The 20,986-nt window shown below is 40.2% G+C and overlaps 1 protein-coding gene across 1 annotated transcript; it reads right to left on the bottom strand.

Moving 5' to 3' along the window:
- Nucleotides 1-7,470: 7,470 nt before the first annotated feature.
- LOC148097865 (uncharacterized) lies at nucleotides 7,471-8,091 on the bottom strand. Its single transcript, XM_087830606.1, has one exon. The coding sequence runs from the start codon at nucleotides 8,089-8,091 to the stop codon at nucleotides 7,471-7,473; it is 621 nt and encodes a 206-aa protein (XP_087686732.1).
- Between the last annotated feature and the right edge of the window lie 12,895 nt (nucleotides 8,092-20,986).

Genomic DNA, 20,986 nt, shown 5'->3' with positions numbered 1-20,986 from the left:
AACGGACTGCTTCATATATAAGTCTTTTCTACTCTTCATGAGCGCTTATAGTGGTTTACATTAAGAATAATACAGCATATTAGCGTTCTATTAAGAATAAAGTCAAAAATAATTTCAAGATTAAACACGAAATACTATTTTAAGTATTAAGTAAGTATTAGGATGTTTAAGAGGTGGTGCATCTGGTCAGAAGAAAAAAAACAATCACACAAACTTGGAAGAGTTGGCTGGATTTGTCCAAAGTGAAATGCCTGGTAGAGAATGCAAGAACATCCATGATTACACCCTCGTATAGTAAAGAGACTGGATGTTGTATCACCTAATACAACTAGACACAATAAGATAAAGTTGATCAAGTGGAAACACTAACTTTTAAACACGCATTATGTAGACCAGCGGTCCCCAATCCCCGGGTCACGGACTGGTACCGGTCCGTGAGTTGTTTGATACCAGGCCGCGAGAGTTGAGGCTTGGGTGTGAAAATTATGGTTTTCAGGGTTTTTATCATTAACTCTGTTTCCCTGGGTCTTTTCCCGTATTGTAGTTGTGTGTCTTATTTTGAAAGATGTTTAGATTAGATGAGACTATTAATTCCTCGGGTGGGTTCCCCTGGGAAATTCCGTTTCCAGTAGCACAGCACCGACAGATATTGCATGTTACAGATAAAGGGGAATGAGAGTAAGGATATAAGCATAAATATACACATATATAAATACAGAATATATAATAGAGATAAATAGGAATACCGTTTATGAGATATCATAGCGACCAGAGAGCATTAAGGGGCAGAGAGGAAGTGCTCCTCCTGAAATGTGCCAACTCCCAATATTGTTGGCGCATTTATTCTGCTAATAAAGTTACACAATTACACAGTCAATTTGCGTTTATTATTATATTTACAAAATACCACAGTTTTTGTCTTGGCTGGTCCATGACAATATTGTCTGACATTAAACCGGTCCGTGCCGCAAAAAAGGTTGGGGACCGCTAATTTATAGCATGCATAGCAAATGTTTGGCTTGAAACAACAACTTTAATCTCCACATTTCAACTTATCCTCAAAATGAGCAGTAGTTTGGGTTTTTTTGTACTTCTTTTACATTTAATTTCTAAGTGCTTTCTAACATTTACACTCCAATGAATGCATCAGGAGCAAATTGGAGCTCAGGATCTTGCTCCACGATACTTTGCCCTGCAGACTGGAGTAGCCAAGATCGCAACACAAACCAGCCGATTAGTAGATTTTTCATACAGTAGCTGACGTGGACAATCTTCTACAAGATTGTATTTCATGGCTCAGTTATCATTTTTAAGATGTCACGTTGGAATCCCACTACCAGAACGCACGGTGAGTTAGAACTTTCAGGGCATACATTACAAATGTTGCATTTCTAAGTTTTAAAATCGGTATTAGGATTTGATAGCAGAAACCGATCCCAGTGATTGCTCTTGCAGGCCACAAAATCAGGCTCAGCAGTCCTGGCAGATCAGCTGATCTCGATGCCAGCCCACATCAGCTGACAGATCAGCTGATGCTCCTTTCTGTCCTGTGGGTGAATGTCATATGCGGCATGCATTTTAAGCTGCTTCAGCCTGCATGCTGTTGCTTCTCACTCTGTGATCGATCCCCGCTTGAATGGGAATGTTTTAAGCACCCAAGATTTTTCTTTTGGAACAAAAAGCATTACTGTCTCATACTCACAATAATATATTGAAGTTTTGAAGATTCAGCTTATATATATCATTAAATGTAAATATGTTTATTGTGCAATAGACAGCAAATATATATATATTTTTTAATCTCTTTAGTTAATTATTTAGTTTATTTTTATTTATTTTTTTAAGTTGTGTTTGTGCAAAGTAAAGCATGTGTCTTCAGTTTGTGCAAGCCAGAATGCATGTTGGTTCTTTGTGGGGGAAGGTGGAATTAATAATGGCCAAAGAGCTTTTATATGTGGGAGCGGTGTGACCGTTGAAAGTCTATAAATAAATTATGCCTATATGTGCTGTCTGTACCTGTAGGGAACAGCATTTCAGATATTAAAAGGAGCTACCACTTCTGGAAAAAGCCAAGAAATGCTGCACAAGAGAAACAATGGCACATAAGAAACTGTTGTCTCTTGTTAACTGCAGTCTTTCCTCCTTCTCACAGATTTTGGACTGAACTTGTGATGGATATGTATGCACACCCGAACAAAGACACATACACGATCTGTTTTTAATACTTTAAGAAAAAGAGCAATATGATCACCTGCCTGTCTAGTAGAGGTGGGAATCACCATACATCCCACGATACGATATTATCACAATACTTAACGCACGATACAATATTATTGCAATTTTTAAAAATATTTTGCGATATTCAGATTCTGTACATAAAGGTAAACTTTATCAATATTCATTTTATCTAATATCAAAGTCTCACACTCAGTCTTTCTCTCATTTCAGTTTTATTGTTGACAAACTGAACGTTTGTATTACAGTCTAGTCCAACTTAACTGAATGCAACCATCTGGTACAATTATAGCTATTCTGAACTATGCAATTTATGAAAACTATGCAGCCCCTTCAGCAACTGAAGAATTTGAAAGTAAATTAAAACAAAATATAATTTTACATTAAATAAAAAAGTTTTAAACTTAATTAAAATAAAACATGTCTTAAATTAAAATAAGTAAACTGTCACGTTTGGACAGTGAAGGAATGTCAGGATTCTTGCTCAGATAAAGGATCAACATGCTCTGAAGTCAGAGCACAAAAACCTTTTTTGTAACAAAATATCGATTTCTGCTGTCCCTGTATCGATACATTATTAGCAAACAAAATATCACGATACTACACAGTATCGATTTCCCCCCCCCCCCCCTACTGTCTAGTGAGTCTCTCATCCTCTGGATAAACTTTAAGTCTTTATTCTCCTCAGCAGCTTTGCTTGGTTTCGTTTAGAGTGGCTCTCCAGTTAGTTCTAACTCTCCAGAGAAAAATAAAGACTAAAAAATAAAAATTAAAAAATTAAAACAGCACGGTGGAGTTACTGTCTTTCTAACCACAAAGTGAAAAACTCTCTGGGGAAGCTGCCGAATGTTACTGAAGCCCATCAAAACGTAAAAAGAGAAAGGATGGGGCTAAGTTGTTAGCAGAGACTGAACATTCAAAAACAGGACTGAGAGGGTCGTCTATTTCAAACTCATGGCAGAGGCCTCATTCGTAGAGCGTGATGGTAAAACGAGTTCCCAGTCATACTTGATAGTTATGCTTGATAATGTGATAAACTCTGTCCATCCAGTTCTGGTTTCAATTAAGACGGCGTCCCCAGTGTGTTTCTCACAATAGTGTGCAAGTTCGGCTTTTCATTGTGTTATTAGACTCCAGTCAAGCATTGTTTGACATGTGTCTGTCAGGGTGGAGCCCTAAAGGGTAGGAGCTCCGAGAGATGCACTGATGTTCAGTCATCAGAACAGATAGATATGATGAGACAGCTGCAGTGATTCAAGCACGCACACACACATACACACACTTACACAAACAATAGTCCTCGGGGATTGGAAGCACCGTGCCAGGTAGGACAAGCACACAGTTTGTGCATGTGCACTTGCATGCATATTCACAAACAGCCCCCTTAGGCTGACATACATATATGGAGCTAGGACTAGTTCAAATGGGGGACGAGTGTAGAGTGAGCTGTTCCAAGAAATACAAGGACACACAGATGCAGAGAGAGCAGGCTGCCAAACTAAGTTTTTAGGAAGGAGGGAAAAAAAGAAACAGTAAAGTTAAGGTGTGTAAATTCATTGGTATTTATGAAAGACTCACATGCAACGATGCGTAGAGTATGTTATTAAATTAAAAACTATTTTCACTCATCCATTAAATTAATACATTTCAACTGGCTTCAACTACTTAAGAGTTTACACATTTCAATATAACAGAGGAAGTCTTTGAATTATGCATTTTCTCATTTAAGTTATGAGATACTCCATATGTCTGCTGAACATTCCATCAAGTGTACAGTACGTATGCGTACTTGGCTTTCATCTAAACACAAAGTGACTGATTGTAATCCAACTAGATTTAAATAATGAATCAAAGCTGTTGATATTCAGTCTATCCAGGTATCTGGTGGACTTCACTATCCAGACAAGACGGAGCCAGTGGTTGTCCTTTCTTCCCTGTTCAAATGAATGCCATCCAACAGGCTTAATCTCTCCCTGGAGCATCCATCCAATGAGCCTTTTTCTTCTTGTTCCAAGCATAAAATGTCCACACAACCCGATACTTTCAGAATTCCCATATATTTATAGATGAGGTTAACCCAGGGCATGTTCATATAGGGCACATCTCTAAACTCCCAATACCTGTTCCTAACATACCATGGATGCCAGAATGCAAGAAGGTGTTGAATTACCTTAAGCGCTCTCTGTCAAACTGTCCAAACCATATCATGCATCAGTGCACAGGCCAAGTGATTTTATTTTTTTATATTTCTTTAAGGTGCTTGAAAAATTGGGTTTTCACCTTTTTTTGCAGCACCACAGAGACCTGCTTCACCTCCAAGCTCGCTAAAACCAGCAGTCCATGGTTAATCTAACCTCACCTGGCACAACATTTCCAAATCTTGACTCTTAAACCAGTGGGAACTATTAGGTGTTGAACGGAGTGCTGGAGTCTCGAGGGGAAAAAAAGGTAAAGAAAACTTATTTCTGTATGAAACTGAGAATACGCCTGAAGCTGAAACATTCCTGGCCTTTTCACAGTAATGAAGTGTTCGAAAATGGTCCACTGGCCCCAAGAACTGAAACATGATGGTGATAGTATTTGACAGTTAGTAAGTAAAAAAGTAAGCACATGTACATTATTATATAAAAAGATGGGTAACTTTAGTTCGGAAACTTACATATACATAAGTTTTTATAATTTTATCTCTGTACACTACAACAGTGGATCAAAGCAAAAATCTAAATGTGACTTTAATTGAACCAAATTATTGGATTAACTTTATTTAATTTTTTTAGTCATTTAAAACAATTACACTTCCATTTTCAAAGGCTCAAACATGGCAAACTACCAGTTCTAAATACAAAGTTTTTGTTTTTTTAATTCTTGGAGGAAAATCATTTGTGATTGGCTGAAGCCTAGAACTAATTGGCATCACTACTACTGTGTTTTCTACCCTTGAGATGCTTTCCTCGGCCTTTACAACAGGCACCTTCAGTTACTGCATGTTCGTGGGCCTTTTCAGACATTTTGGTGTTGCTGAGAGTGCATGACTTCATTTTCAAAATGTATGAGATTCTAGATTTTGCCACTCCTCCTACCAATTAACCTAACATGCATGTGTCTGGACTGTGGGAGGAAGCCTGAGTACCCGGAGAGAATCCATACTTCCACAGAAAGCCCACACAGCTCGCTGGTGGATTGCAAGAGACTGAAGAACCCGGGATTTTCTTTCGAACCACTGTGCTGCTACGTAGTGTGAGAACAAACTCATTTGTATAATTTAGAACAGTTTGCGTTTCAACACAACAGCCAGTAGTTGTTGATGTGGCAAATAATGAAATCTTTATTAGCTGCTGATACACTGAATGGCCCCGAATTCTCACGTTTACAATATAGACTAAAGGGTATTGTTGTTCCATTTCTGTAATTATCTGGCAAGTTAAAGAAACTAGGAAATGTACTGACATTAGGTTATGTTAAGAAACTGGAGTACACAATTGCAGGCTTTGAGCGAGATCACAACATTTGTGAAATGCTTGTTTTTTTTCTTCTTGTTTTCAGTATTCTGTTCATCTTTATTCATGACCTCTGTTCTTTGAGAAGCACTTAGTGGCAAAAAAAAGTTCATGTCTTAAGAACAATCTATGAATACATTTAAGTGTAGCTAATACATGCTTCTAGTCTTTATAACCTTCTGTTTTTCTGGTCTCCCTGCTTGCATATATCTGTTAGAAAGGCTCTGGCAAGAATCCAAAAGTAATGCAAGGAAGATGTCTCATCAGTTACCCTCAACACTGATCCTTCAGCACCGAGTCCTGTTTTTCTTTAGTCTTTTGAGGAGAGAACGCAGAATCATTGATGGTATTTGATCTTTATTAGACAAAATGCATGCACATGTTTTAATTACATCATCAGTAAACATTAACAGTAATTTATAAGAACCTGTGCTGAGTAATATATAGGGATCTACTAGCTAGCAACTACTAGGTTAATACTGGTTTACAAATCCCTTAAAACCTAAAGACCAAGCTAATCAAACATCACAAATTATTAATTTATCTCTTTATCTTAAGTTAATATATAATAGAGTTTGGCATAGAGGCGCTGAGCTCATGAATCCCTGCACATATGAAAGTTCAATATCTGATGTAGGACAGCAGCAGGGACAGGTGGGAAACTGTGAAACTTATTAAACAGACCACCAAATGCGGAGAGTGTGTTTGGCACGTAATGTGAGGAGCGTAAGAAATGTCCTGAAGCTAGACAGGTATTTGATTTTTTTGGCACATTATCCAGTTGCAGTCCTGAGTGGCTTTACACTACCAACTGTTAAAATGAATAATCTTCACCCACTGTTTTATGGACTACACAGAGGACATTTTGCCATTATAACACCCTTTGAATTATAAAAAAAAAAGCTTAAAAAATGCATCTGTTCCTAAAAACTGATTTTTTGCCCTCATACCCATTATAAACAAAAATATATAAAATCACATGTGTATTTATTCAAATAATTAAATCATTAAGGAAAATGTGTTTGGCGTAAATTAAATTGTTCCAATCAGGTATATTTCATTTGACCAGATTTCATTGAATTTAATATAAATTTCATGGAAAATTTACTTGTCAAATTAAATAAAGTCAGCATTTTGATGAGAGAGATGAGATGAGATAGCCTTTATTTGTCAGTTGCAGGTCTTTTGCCCACAACCGAGATGACAGACCTTGCCGACCGTACATACAATACACAAACATCACATTGGGGAGACAGGTCAGGCTAGGTAGCGAGGAAAAAAACATCGAAATGTGTAACACAAAAGGATAATACAGGAATGCACAGATATCAACACACCATAACACAATAAACACAGACAAGCAACACGGGAAAGTGTTCCAGTGTGTACATCTGATCTGGGAGCGCTGCAATCTTTGACTGCGCCTCCAACTGACCCGATGTCCACATCAGAGGGGAGGTAAATGTTGGAGGTGGTGTTGGATCCGGGGTAGGGAGGGTGATGCGTCAGTGAGTGCTTATCAGTATCAGTATATGTATGTGTGTGTGTGTCCATAGTTCAGCTTCCAGCCAACCCAGGTGGCCTTGCATGGAATGGGAAGGAACAGACTCAACACAGTCGTTATCAGGGAGTTTTTGTTCAGCTCCAGCCTTGAGCCCACAGCTGGCGCCGAAGGGGTAGCCGGATTATGATGGTAATTTTTCTTTGCGACAACTCATGAGAATTTCAAAGCTGTTCTTTAACACTCCGACACTGGTCTCTCAATCTCCCGTTGGAGAACCGCGAGCTTCCCGATGATGGTATCAAACTTGCTGGTGTTTTCATTCTTTTGCCCAAACAGCCGATTCTGAGAACTCACGACTGCAGTTAGCTGGTCCGCGATGCAATCCAACTTTCGCTCAAGGGTGTTATTTTGAGCAAGCCTCTCCTTGATGCATCCCAATATACGTTCAGAGGTGTTATTCTTAGTATTTACGGCAGCTGTAAGCATCTCCAAGGTCTTAACCATTCTGCTTTTGAGCCCGTTCTGAGAAGTCACGCCTTGTCCCATCGTTTCAATCCCAGCGGGCAGCCTTGGAGGTGTTTGAACAGCCGGTTCCGCAGTCTTAATTCTCCGATAAGCCAGGGCCAAGCCAGCTCCGATCAGCAAGATCCCTGTTATCATGGTTCTGAATAGGTAGATATCTTCAGCGTCCTCGATCGACAGTCCCGCCAGGCACACGACCCTCCATTTCTGCCACCCGTCCATCGTGTATCCGGCAGGGAAAGTCCCTCCAGGGCACTCGGGCTCTCCCGAGCCCAGACTTCTCGTTGAGAAAAGGGTGTCAATAGCATTCAGAGACCAGTTGATCAAATCCATAATTCTCTTTAGGTTTTAGAAACAGACTGAGAGTGTGTTCCAGGGAAAGTAATACAAAAAAACACGAGACTAGACAAGGACATAAGCAGAGAAGATAAGGGAGAGGAGAAAAAGTGCATCCGCCTCCTCCGAGAGCCAAAGAAGAAGAATTTTGGGGATAAATATCTTTTATTCTGATCGTGAGAAGCGCATCCAACATTTTTAACTGTTATGTTGCCTTGTTTTATTTAGCACAATTTGAAAGTAATATTAGGTTTGTTTTTTTCCCCCTCATGGAGTCTAAGGTTATCTAGGGCACTTATTCGGAACTTCATTTGTATAACCTTACGATAAACTGTTAATTTAAAAAAAAATGGATGTGACCACAATGATCCTTCTAAGTACTTGCCACTAACAAAAGCATAAATCCCCTAACCCCTCGGCACTGACATACCGATAATGTGAAATATTTCATATTAGTTTTATCAGTTGTAACCAGGCTGCTCAGCTTTATTTCTGGTACTGAATGTTGATAAAACCCTACCGTGTCCAAGCTAATTTAAAATATTTAGAATCCAATTGTGTTTAACTGCCAAGCGGACTTTGCTGATGCACACCATCAAACACTGATCCGATATGTAGTGAACAACTAGAAATAGTTCAATTAATGATGCAGTTATTTCTGCTAAATCGTTGAGTCTCTAAAACATGAAATCTTAAAACTGCACAAACCCAAATTCAAGACAATTTCTTCTGTTTTATTTTTCTGTCGTTTATTGATTAACTAATCCTTACAGCAGTTAAAAGTACAACTGTATAATTCTCATTTCTTTCATTTGCATTTTCTTGCCTCAAGCATAGAAATCCATACAAAAGATAATGTATGGAAGGTGCGTTCACTTCATTAAACGACCCGAGGAGCTTTGATGCTCCCACATCTTTGCAAAGTAGATAAATCACTTTGAAACATGTTGTTTGAATAGCTGAAAGTATATAATCTCCATTACCAGCCCAGAGGGGGCAGTGTGTCGCTGTGCGGGGGGGAAGTTGAGCACCAGGTCAGGAGGGGAAACTGCAATATTTATCCCCTCTTACATCACCTCTCCTGACAAAGTGCACCGAGCGCTTCAGGGGCATACTAATTCGCCTGATGTGTATTAGCTCCCCGTGTCTGCCATTCAACACAATGACAGTAATTCGGGAGAAAGGTGAAAACAAGTCTGAGCCTGATTGCTGACACCAAGTCGGCACAGAAACTGATATTTAACTCAGGTTCTGTGCTAGGTGAGATTTGGGACCAGAACCAAACCTCTGCAGCATAAGCAGCATGTATGTAATCAGAACAAGACACCGAAACAGAAAGAAACATCGGAAAGCTTTAACACCTGGTGCTTAGTTGTAGCTTCTAACTTGTCTCTTTGTTTTAGGCTGCCAGATACTTGAACGTCAGCTTGCAGTTAATGAAATGAACCTGCAACTTGTTTTACAGTGAGTATCGGCACCTACAGCTTCGAGGATTTGATCGTCTCGTCACAAAAACAGATGCAAAAATCTTGAGACAAGAGAATCTTTCTTTCTTCCCGTTTCTCTCTGCAGAAGTGTCTTATTCAGGTTTCAGTCTCAAACATGTTTGTTTCTAGTGCAGAGTCCAATTCCCACACATCATTGATATTCACCCTTGAAAGCAAATAGTTCAAGGAAACGTTTGGGCCCTCTGAGAAATGGCTTACTTACTGAATACCCTTCATTCCAAGAGGCGGCATCATGACTCAGAAAAACACCCTGTCACTGGTTGCTCCGTGCGCCTCTTACGGGATTCAGCACCTCCCCTAGACTTTTTGTCATGCCTGCAGTAGGGGCCATTATAAACCTGATTTATTCGGCATGCTGCTGTGAGCACACCCATCTGTGAGCTGACTGTAAAACTGATTCATGCAAAGGATCAATTTCCTTTTGATGGTTCTATTTGTCTGTATTCCTGCACGCTAAGAATAAGTGTTGCAAGAAATGTGAAATGAGATCTCATTTTCCTCATGGATCCATCATATGCTACATGCCTTGGCATGATATAGTATCGTTATTGTACATCAGCCGTCTAATTTTAGCTACGTCTCGCTACCGAAATACAAATTGCATCTTCTGCTTCATTGCGTCGGTGTCTCACTTCCAACCGCAGACCTATTTTCAATACTTTTTTATTTGTTTAGTGTCATCTTTTGTAATAAAATATTCATCGTGTTGTATGAGGAGATATCTATGCATGAGCAGCGGAGAACCAAGCAAACAAGCTTTAAAGGACCAGACTAAGACAGGATTCTTCATTCAAGTCCCATTCGCTGCTATCTTAGTGTATTAGCATCCTTCAAATGCAGGCTGTATCTCGGCTTTTGTCTTCTGTCTCTCCCCATCTTTCCTCCCCCGGTGCCAGCTCACAGCCCACATGTAATACCGAGGAAGAAGGAGAAAGAAAAAAAAAAACTAAGACCAAGATGTCTGGTTTATTTTCACTCTCAGAAACATGACAGATGAAAAATAGAGGGAGAGAGAAAACATTCTAGGCAGTGGCGACAGCTTTGAAACCTTGGAGAGCCCGCTGCAACCAATCTCGGCTTCACAGGCGCGCGGTGGTGCACTGTGGGAAGTCGGGCGGCGCGCTGTGTTTCGGGAGGGGAGAGAGGGAGAGAATGAGGGAAAATGGCAGCAAATGAAGTTGGCGGGCTGCGGAGTATTGTTCCCCCCCTGCTCGCAGTAATGAACAGGCCTTCGGAACAGACTGGGGAAATTGGTCCCCGGTGGGCCCTGAGCCTTTCTCATCTGTCAGGTGTGTGTTTGCCGCGCACTGAAAAACACAGGCTTACCTGTGGACAAATCAAGATTGCCTGCACACGCTGGTATACACTCGAACATAAAAAGCGTCAAACTGTGACACACTGTGCTTAGCAAAGGTATCTGTGTACTCTGCAGTCCATTGCCGCATCCAGTTTTGCTCCTGTACTAGTTTTGTCATTTTTCCTACAGATGGAGGTGGATGCTGGTGCAGAAGATCCACTATTAGGCTTTACATTCAAGCCTAATCTTCCATCATACGCTTGGCTCTTGTGAACTACCACAGCTTCTTTCTGTACTTGGAATAATTTGCTTAACCTTCATCCATGACTAGCATCAATGAAGTCTGCATACCTAACCTTATAAAAACAGGTATATGTTCTTATTTGAAAAGGGCTTTGATTTAAGTGGGCAAAATGAGTTTATGAATAACTAATGCTATGTTAAATCCCCGTCGGTTTTATCTGTTTATTTGTGCTGAAGCGGAACATAAAATATTCATGACAAGCCTTCTCAAATATATATTATGCAGTCATAGTATTAAATATGTTTTATGCTTACTTGATGCTCCTAGCTTTTACCAAATTCAAGTCCCACTCCTCAAGGTTTGAGGAGTCTGTTCCACACCGGGTTTCATTAGGGAGCAGTGAACAGTCGATATGTTTCAACTGGAGGCGCTTGTACGTTCCTGTGCTGCACTAGCTCAATGAAAGGTTAAAACGCTGTTTGATCCGATGACACAGCTAACCTTGAACATAGTTGAAGATACTATAAAATGGCCCATCATTACTTGGTGGCAAAAAGCTTTGAAGCTTTCCACTGTTTAGTTAGATTCATGCTTGTTAAAGTCTAAATTAAAGCAACAGTTTTTTTCCCTTAGTGTAATCGTTCCTTCGCTTTACACTCATTAAAGAAAGAAAGAAAGAAAGAAAGACAGAAAGACAGAAAGAAAGACAGAAAGAAAAAGAAAAATCACAGTACTCCTGTGTAAAACTACTTCCCAGATTTATCTGAATTTAATGAGGCTCCGGGTGTCTGAATTAATCAGATCAAGTGGATTTCCACCAACTTTAGGACCACTTTAAAACAAAATTCCCCTTTTCCCCAAACAGTGTTTATGTGCTGAGCTGCAGAATGAGTGCAGGAACAAAAGGAGGAAATTTTGTCTCGAAAACACAGAAACTTAAAAAAAAAAAAAAGAAAAAAAAAAAGAGAAACCTCAGGCAGCTGAAGCCTCATTAGCTGTGGATAAACCTACGAATGTATTCTGACAAAGACTGAGGACTGACGATTTTGTCTTGCATCATTTCCATAAAAGCAAGTTAAGAAATAGTTACAGCAAGTAAAAACAGATTATTATGTTTGTATGGATTTCATGGCCATTGCATTAAGAAAGCCATTAAAAAATAAGATATTTTCATGTATTTCTTGTGAACCACTTTCATATAACGTAACTTGGAAAACCTCAAAACTTAAGAGCATAAGTTCATGAAGTCTATCAGAGGTGGAGCCGGACATTTTATACACCCGGGGCTTAGCCCTAAAGGGTAGTATGCATATGGGATTTGGGGGGGGGGGGGTTAACAAACCTAAAAGGATACACTAGGCACTAGATACATGTTCTAATGAGTTTTGGCAAACAACCATTTGACTAACATGTCTGTCTCACCTGCCTCTTGTTCCATCTCTGTTCTGTCCTCATTCTCCTCTCCATCGCCCTCTCTGTTCCTCTCTCTCCCTCTTTGTGCTGCGAATCAAGCCAAACACCAACATCATCAAATATACAGTTGAAACCAGATACTTACATACTCTTCAGATAAAAACACACACACTTTTTTAATGGTAAAACATCAAATCAGATTAAACGTTTATTTTTTTTAGATTGATAAATATAAAAAACACATTTGTTAAATTTAAGAGTAAAGAGAGAAATTCTATGTATTTCTTAATTGCAAATGGCACCCAAATTTTTTCAAAATTGATCCACACTTATGGAGGTCCTCAATTCTTTTCCTGGTGTCTTGGTTGATATCTCTTGATTTTCCCCATGTCAAAGAAACAGGCTCTGTGTTTTGGGGGTGCCTTATATCAGCTGTCCCCAATCCCCGGGCCACGGACCGGTACTGGATGCGTGAGTCGTTTGGTACCGGGCCGCTAGAGTTGGGGCTGGGGTGTGAAATTTATGGTTTTCATCGTTTTTTTTTTCCGTTATTTTTTTTTAATCGTTTTCCCTGGGTCTTTCCCCCTGTGTTATGAATAAATCTTCTTTTTTGGGTACGGGTATTGGTTTTATTTTGTTGCATTTACATAAGGCTTATGTAACCCGGGTTAAAAAGATGCATAAATAGTAAAAGATAAGTAAAGTCTAAGAATATAAATATCAAAGAGTTCATTTATTTAAATTTTCTTGTATATTAAAAAGGTAAAAGTTCATGTAAAATGATTAAAAACATGTTTGCATTGTTTAAAATAAGTTATCTTTCTTTTATTGTGAATTGTTTGTGAGAAGTGTAATTTCCTACGGGGATATGGTCTGTGAAGGTAACACAGGGTGGAGAAGGAAAAAGAAAAAAAAGAGAGCGCGAGGAGAGAGGGCGGTGGTGCGTGAGTTACAGGAGCATCCGGAGAAGTTAGCTTGTTTTTATGTACTAGTAGTAAGTGTGTTTTGACTTTTCGGAAAGATAAGTCACAGTGTCGGTAGGTTAGTGACATGACACGTAAAGTTTGTGTGTTTTGTTTACTGCGGACATGCAAGCATTAAGTTAAAGTGAGGCTAACCCAGCCGTTTGCTAATAAGGACTACTGTAGACTGCCGTTTCGCTAAAGTTGTGGAACGTAACAAGCTGCAGAGAATCGTTACCGAACTGGATAACAACGGACAGACCCCAGATAGTCATTCTGAGTGCCCGCGTCACTCAGAGTACCTCTGGCAACGTGGGAAGCTAAAACAGGTAGCTTGTGGAGCACGTGGAGATCACAGACCTTCCCCATCTTTGTGCTACTGCATTCAGAGCGGAGTGTTTCTGAAGGAGCTGAAGACAACTTGTTGCCTGGATTAATCTGGTGGGAAGTGCACGTTTCACAAGGTACTGAGTTTATTTATTTATTTATCACTCGTTGAGTGAAGAACTTCCGGTTGGGAGATCGTTTTGGATTTATACTGGAACAATACAGGCCTGCAACGTAGGGTTTATCTCTGCCGGCTTTAGGTTTAGTTTGGGACTATAATTGTTTTATCACTGGTGGTTTACACTGTATATGTGGAGATTCTGTGTACAGTGGGTAAATTGCTGTGTGTGTTTTTTTTGGTTTGCCTGAATACTGAAATCTGCCATTTTATTATTTTGTTTTCATTGTTTGGTAAATTAAAGGAGGGTTGCAATGCTCTACTTTATATGGTATATGACATGATTTACTGCACTATAGACACTAGTGTTCATTTTTGCGTGTAGTGCTACTGTTAAGGAATAAGCTTCATTGATCCCAGAAACAAAAGAGAAGGTAATTTAAAAATATCGTACGAGAGTACACTAGAAAAAGAACCCAAAGCCCATTTATTTAATGGTATTGAGTAAATGAGGGCTACACTTATATGCATCCAAAGGTGTGCCACCAATTTACTCAAATGGACTCTACTAACCTATCAGAAGCTTCTTAAGCTCAGAATGGAATCGTCTGGAGTTCTCTTATTAATTAAAGACAGAATAAACTTAGTATATATACTCCTAAATTTGATCAAAGTGATAATAAATAGACAGCTCTCGCTCTCTTTATTCTGACATTTAACTAATTCAAAAGAATTTCAATATTTATTTATCTAGAACAAAAAAGTTTACTCTAAATTGATGTTTAACAGTAAAATTTTTTTTTTGTTTTCTCCCTAAAGTGTATGTAAATATCTGGCTTCATCTGTGAATATACTGCTGTGTAATGAAATTCCTCTTGTTTTGCATAGAAATATATTGAACAACATACAAAGCATAATATATAAAATAACATTTACCCGAGTTTTTCTTTGAAAGAAGCCCGTTATGTCCATTGCTGTGTACATCGATACATAACTGAAACCGATTTAGAGTGCTTTATTTAGCCGTGGAGGATAACAAGTGAAAATACAAAATAAACACACATATAGATTCTCAAAAAAAAAAAACAACAGCATTGTTGTTCGGCTTTTCATGTTGCCATTTGTTGATTCACTCAAAGTGCAAGTAACGTAATATGGGTCAAGTGATCAGTTTGATATCTATCTTTTGTGATACACCGTCATATTTACATTATTTGTACAGTACAAATGATTTGCTTTGGTACGTGGTCAAACTTAAGCTCTTCTTTGTCTGCCTGTCTGCGCTTCTCCTACAGCAAATTCGCAGGCAGCAGCTTCTCCCCCCTCGCTCACATGCGTAAGTGCTGTGCTCAGTCGCCTAGTGCCTGAGCTCAGATCATACCAAAATTAAGGTGAATTTACGACTGTGCGCTATATACTTCGAATATTGTGTGTGTGTGTTTTTTTTTTTTAATACAGTTGTCAGTCAGGCATCTAACTATGAAACAAATAGTTACAGACCCCAGGCTTCTGAAACAACAACTCGGGCTTAAGTCCAGTAAGCCACCAAATGTTAGTGTGACTCAGTGGAGAGGTGGCTACGCTGACCCAGGCCATTGCTCAATGGACCCCGTTGACAGAGAACTCACCCCCCATGGCACCCACTCAGCCGGGACACTCGCGACTCTCGCCCTTCCACACCTTCTGTTGGCCGCCAAGCTCACTATCCAGACCAGCCTCATTCGCTTTCAGTGCTGATATATTCAGGGGCAGAGCAAGACTTTATTGACGCTTCGCTACTTGCTAAGCCAAAGGGCTCTTCCTCACCCGCTCCGAGTATCTGCCCTGTCCGGCCAACATCTCTACCCCTCCTAACCTCTGCTTTTGAACTGCTTCAGGGGGCTACAGTGTTCAGTAAACTCGACCTACGAAACACCTATCATTTAGTGAGGATTCGGGAGGGGGACGAGTGGAAAACCGCATTCAAAACCCACCTCGGTCATTTCAAATATCTGGTGATGCCTTTCAGATTATTTTTTCCAAGTCCCAAGCAGAGCATGAGACTCATATGAGACAGATTCTTCAGCGCCTTCTGGAGAATAAGCTGTTCGTGAAAGGGGTAGAAATGCGAGTTCCATGTAGACTCAGTGGCTTTTCTGCGTTACATTATTTCTCAAGGGGATTTGGAACCTGAGCTGGAGAGGGTTTAAGCAGTCCTGGATTGGCGCCAGCCTCCCCATCGTCAACAACTCCAGTGTTTTTTAGGTTTTGCTAACTTTTACCGACACTTTGTTAAAGATTTCAGCAGGATTGCACTACCGCTCACGAGACTCACCTCTCCTTAAGTTTCTTTTCAGTGGGACCCACTTGCCCAGGAGGCATTTTCCCAGCTGAAGGAGAAATTTGCCTCAGGTCCCATTCTCTGCCAACCAAACCTCAACCAGCCATTTATGGTGGAAGTAGATGCATCAGAAACCGGGGTCTGGGTAATCCTGTCTCAGCAGTTTGAAGGTAAACTTCATCCATGTGCCTTCTTTTCCCGCCGTCTCTCTCCGGCAGAATGGAATTATGAAATCAGGGATTGGGAGCTGCTGGCCGTTAAGCTCGCCCTTGAGGAATGAAGGCACTGGCTGGAGGGCGCAGAGCATCCCTTCATTGTTTGGACGTACCATAAAAACCTGGAGTACATCTGGTCTGGGAAGCGCCTAAACTCCGGACAAGCCATGTGGGCTCTATTTTTCACCAGATTCCATTTCTCTATTAACTACAGGCCAGGATCGCGCATTGTCAAACCTGACATGCTCTGCCGACAATTCACCATCACTGAGGGGAGCTCTGACCCTAAACCTGTCCTCCCGCCACCTGTGTGGTTGGATCAGTCACATGGGAGATTGAAACTTTAATCCGCAAGGTGCAGGATACGGATCCTGATCCCGGAACAGGCCAACCCGGCCAGCAGTTTCTCCTTCGTCCGTCTGAGCTCAAGTTCTTCAGTGGGGACACACCGCTCGGTTCACCTGCCACCGAGGAGTACATTGCACCATCTACTTTTTGCAGCATTACTTCTGGTGGCCGTCTTTGGAGAAGGGCTCTAGGGCGTATGTAACTGTCTGCACCACGTCCCATGTCAGCCACGCTGCCAATGCCTGGCCGACCATGGTCTCACATCGCCCTGGACTTTATTACAGGTTGTGGTAGAGGTGTGGTCTTGGGCCTGCTGCAGAGGAGGGGTGACGCAGTGAGCTCACAGGGTGGCGCAGAGGCAGGGAGGAACAGGTGCATGGAACTGGTTTGATGAGGAGAGACTTCTTATGTCTTACAGTGAGAAGGAGCGAGAGACAACTGGAGTGACGGAGTGGCGGCATCTGGGACAGGAGCCAGAAACAGCAGAGAAATCACACTTGTAAATAAAAGCACTCTTGAACTGACAACGCCAAAGTGTCTGTCTGTGGGTCGAGTGTCACAAGGGTCTACCACCCTTCTCATGTAACTCCGTAATATTAACAATTGTTGACCATTTTACCAAGGCCGCGCATTTTGGTTCCCTCCCGAAGCTCCCGACTGCCTTGGAGTCCCTCCTGCATCTCATGACACTATCTGCTCCAAACAGAAATTTAAAATATCTGTCTATATAGTTTATTATTTGAGAATGTAATGCCTCAGTTACACTAAAATAAAAATAAGGTCTTCAGTTCCTTAAGAATAGGGAAAATTGGTGGTTGCTCTACAATACCAACCAATTGCAAGGCAATTGCACAGGCCACCTGGTTGCTGACAACCTGTCTCTAAGCAATCGCGTCATCATCATCAGCAAACAATTGCCATTTAATTTAGAAATGCAGACAAATTATCAAAGTATTAAAATGAGTCAGTATGCACTAGTAAGCCCAGTTGGTCAGCATGTTTTTTTTCCCCCAATAGTGGACTCAATCAGCTGGTTGCCAATTGGTTGTATTCTATGTTGTATTGTATCTATGTTGTGTTATTTTATGGAGTTAAACTGCTGTCCTGCAGTAGTTGTATGCCTATTTGTGAAGGAATTTCTGTTCCAAATCTGTGAGGTTCTGGCTGGATTCTGAATGCAGGTAGTTGATGTGAAATTCTGTTTGACATTAATTTCGGTGTATGTGGACAGCAACAGGTTTGAGCCAGTTTATCACAGTGAGTAAGGGCCAACTTTACCTTACTCAACTGCAATCTCACTTTGTTCTACTCAGTGTTGGTCAAGTTACTTGAAAGAAGTAATCAGTAACTAATTACTGATTACTTCCCCCCAAAAGTAATCCCATTCCTTTACTGATAACTTATTTTCAAAAGTAATTAATTACTTAGTTACTTAGTTACTTTTTAAAAACACGATTTACAACCTGAATAGGTAATAAAGCGATAGATCTTTCAGCCCAATTCTACTTTTTCTACATAATCCATCATACAAAATGTAATCAAATGTAAAAGTCTCTTTTTAAAACTTGTTTTATTAGTTTTAACCTTTTAACTTTATGCATCAAGCAAAAATGTAATTATATGCAACATTCTCTGACTGGAAGAAATTTGTTTAATATTTAAACCTATTTTCTGCACATTCCAGCACATAAAATAATTTTTTTTGTGTTTACACTCACTCTTTCAAATAGATGCAAGTAAAACACAGCAGAAAATAAATAAAGTCAAAGACTAGCGGTCCTTTTGCTCTATTTTCACCTGTAAAGCAGGAGTAGGATGGGCGGAGGTTTACCTTGGTGCAGATGTGCCGCAGCAGTCAGTGGAAGAATCCGCGAGTTTCTCTGTGAGTTTCCCATTACCTCGTTGCGCACTCGGTGCTTGCTTGGAAGTTTTGGAGTTTTGGGGGTTTTTTTCGCTGTAAAAAGAAGTTTTCTTCCCACGCACAACGGACACTAATGTTTTTGTCACTTTTTATGGAATCAAACTCAAAGTAAGGTCAGTACTTCCACGCTTTAAACGCTGCACACTCATACTCTCTCCCGCACTCAATATGTTATCCATTGTTGATCTGCACACAGCTGTTGTCACAAACGTTGCACTTGCTTACGTCACTGTCATGAGACATTCTCGCAAAGAAATCGCGGTTTTAGTAACGCAGTAACGCAGCGTTCCTACGGGAAAATAACGGTAATCTAATTACCGTTTTTGCAATAGTAATCCCTTACTATACTCGTTAATTGAAAAAAGTAATCGGATTACAGTAACGCGTTCTACTGCCCTTTTTTTCCCCCCTCAATGCAATGGAGTAAGTTTACATAAGGCAGATGACTGACTACAGATAGTTGGTATGATTCTATTAGCAATCGATAGTTGCAGACTCGGTCCTCATTTTTAAAGCAACCATTTGAAATTCAGTGTAACTGCAAGTTGGTTGTCTACTGTCTTCAGTAGTGTGACTGTAGCATTAGCTAGCGTTTCCAACATCCAGGGGACTATCATTACCTAACTAAATTATTTTGAGGGGCTACCTGTTATGGCAGCAACATTTAACATCTACCCTATCAGTGCAAAGATTCTAGTAGAGAGTTTAGAGTAACATGTTAGTTGCATGCTCTTTATTTGGTTTTGGGAAACTACTTTAGCAATTGAAACTATTACATTACTTGTTGCCTGTTACTTGATGTTGCCTGACTAAGTATCTTGACAATCAAGAGGTTATCTTATTAAAAAAAACTGGACTAAAACACAGGAACTAACCAGTACCACTCTGCAAAACAGTGTAAGCACTGATACGTGTTAGCTAGCTACACATGGCAGTGACTGACTGATTTAACAATTGCTATAACCTTCAACAGTTATTGCTTTAAATTTCATATGCACATGAACAAAAACCTTAATGTAGCAGAAAAGGCTGCACTTTAAAACGGGTGTAATGATGAAGGTTTCAAAATAGGCCTGCACAAATACGGTGGCCAAATCCATCATTCATTTGTCTGTCTTTGTGTACCAGTAACTTCAGGGCATAGCAAATTTGTACAAACTCTAGCCAGTTATTTTCTCGCACCATTTATTGTGCTTCTCTCTGACATATAGTAAATATTAATCTGTCATGCTAGGTGGGTTTTTTTTTTTTTTTTTTTTTTTTTAATACCAGTTTTTGTTTCTTCCCCGAGGCTGTTTTCTACGAGGTTATTCCAGAAAGAACTCATTTAAACTTTAATTGGGGCCAATCTTAAGAGGACAACTCTGAGCTACAGATGAATGTGAAGGTTCTGCTAATAAGCTGTGCCTCTTGTGTTATCATTCTTGTTGGTCCTTGTGTTTTTTTTTCATGACTCCTACTGTACTGCTGAGTGAGAGGGGATTGAGAATGATGACAGGAAAGGGATAAAACCCACATCTCTGAGCCATTTAGTCTCAGAGGAGTTGTGATCTCTTGGCATTTTTGGAGCAAATGAAGACGAAGACACAAAAATATATATATAAAAAAGCTTTAAGATGATAACTGGGGGAGAAGAATCCTTGAAGCTTTGCAGAGTCATGTTTCTTAATGTGTGGAGTGGTGTTCTGGAGCAACTGAAGTCGTTTTCAGTAATTCTTGATCTGATTGTGCAAATTAAATTGCCCTATGGAGGAGTGAGAGTGCCGGCTTTACTTTCAGCACAGTCATGTCCGCCCCCTCTTTAGCACTACAAGCGCTATGAATTATAGACCCTCATTACAAACAAGGCCAGATCCTAATGTGTAAAATTAAAGAAGTGTTCGTACTTCAAGCATGCGTTGACCTCTTATCCTCTATTATTGTAGCAACATGAGGAGAATCCAGCTCCTTGACTTGAGCTGCTCTTTGTTTACAGTACATGTCTTTCTATTCCTTGACCTCTTTACCCCTTTACTTTTATTCACCCCCCCACCCCTCCACACATCTTTTTCAGCTGACCCAGCTTCACATCACTCACAGCATTGTTTATTGTCAATTAAATATTTAGTACACGAGGGCCTGTGTGCACAGATTGCAGATTTCCTCTTACCCTGAAACAATGCATGATATGTGTGCCCCTGTTGTGTCTGTGTGCCAATGCTGATTTAGATGACGGACGC

Source organism: Neolamprologus brichardi, chromosome 17 (genome assembly GCF_056152115.1).
Source record: "Neolamprologus brichardi isolate AB-2024 chromosome 17, ASM5615211v1, whole genome shotgun sequence".
Taxonomy (NCBI): domain Eukaryota; kingdom Metazoa; phylum Chordata; class Actinopteri; order Cichliformes; family Cichlidae; genus Neolamprologus; species Neolamprologus brichardi.
This window is presented reverse-complemented; position numbering and strand designations above follow the sequence as displayed.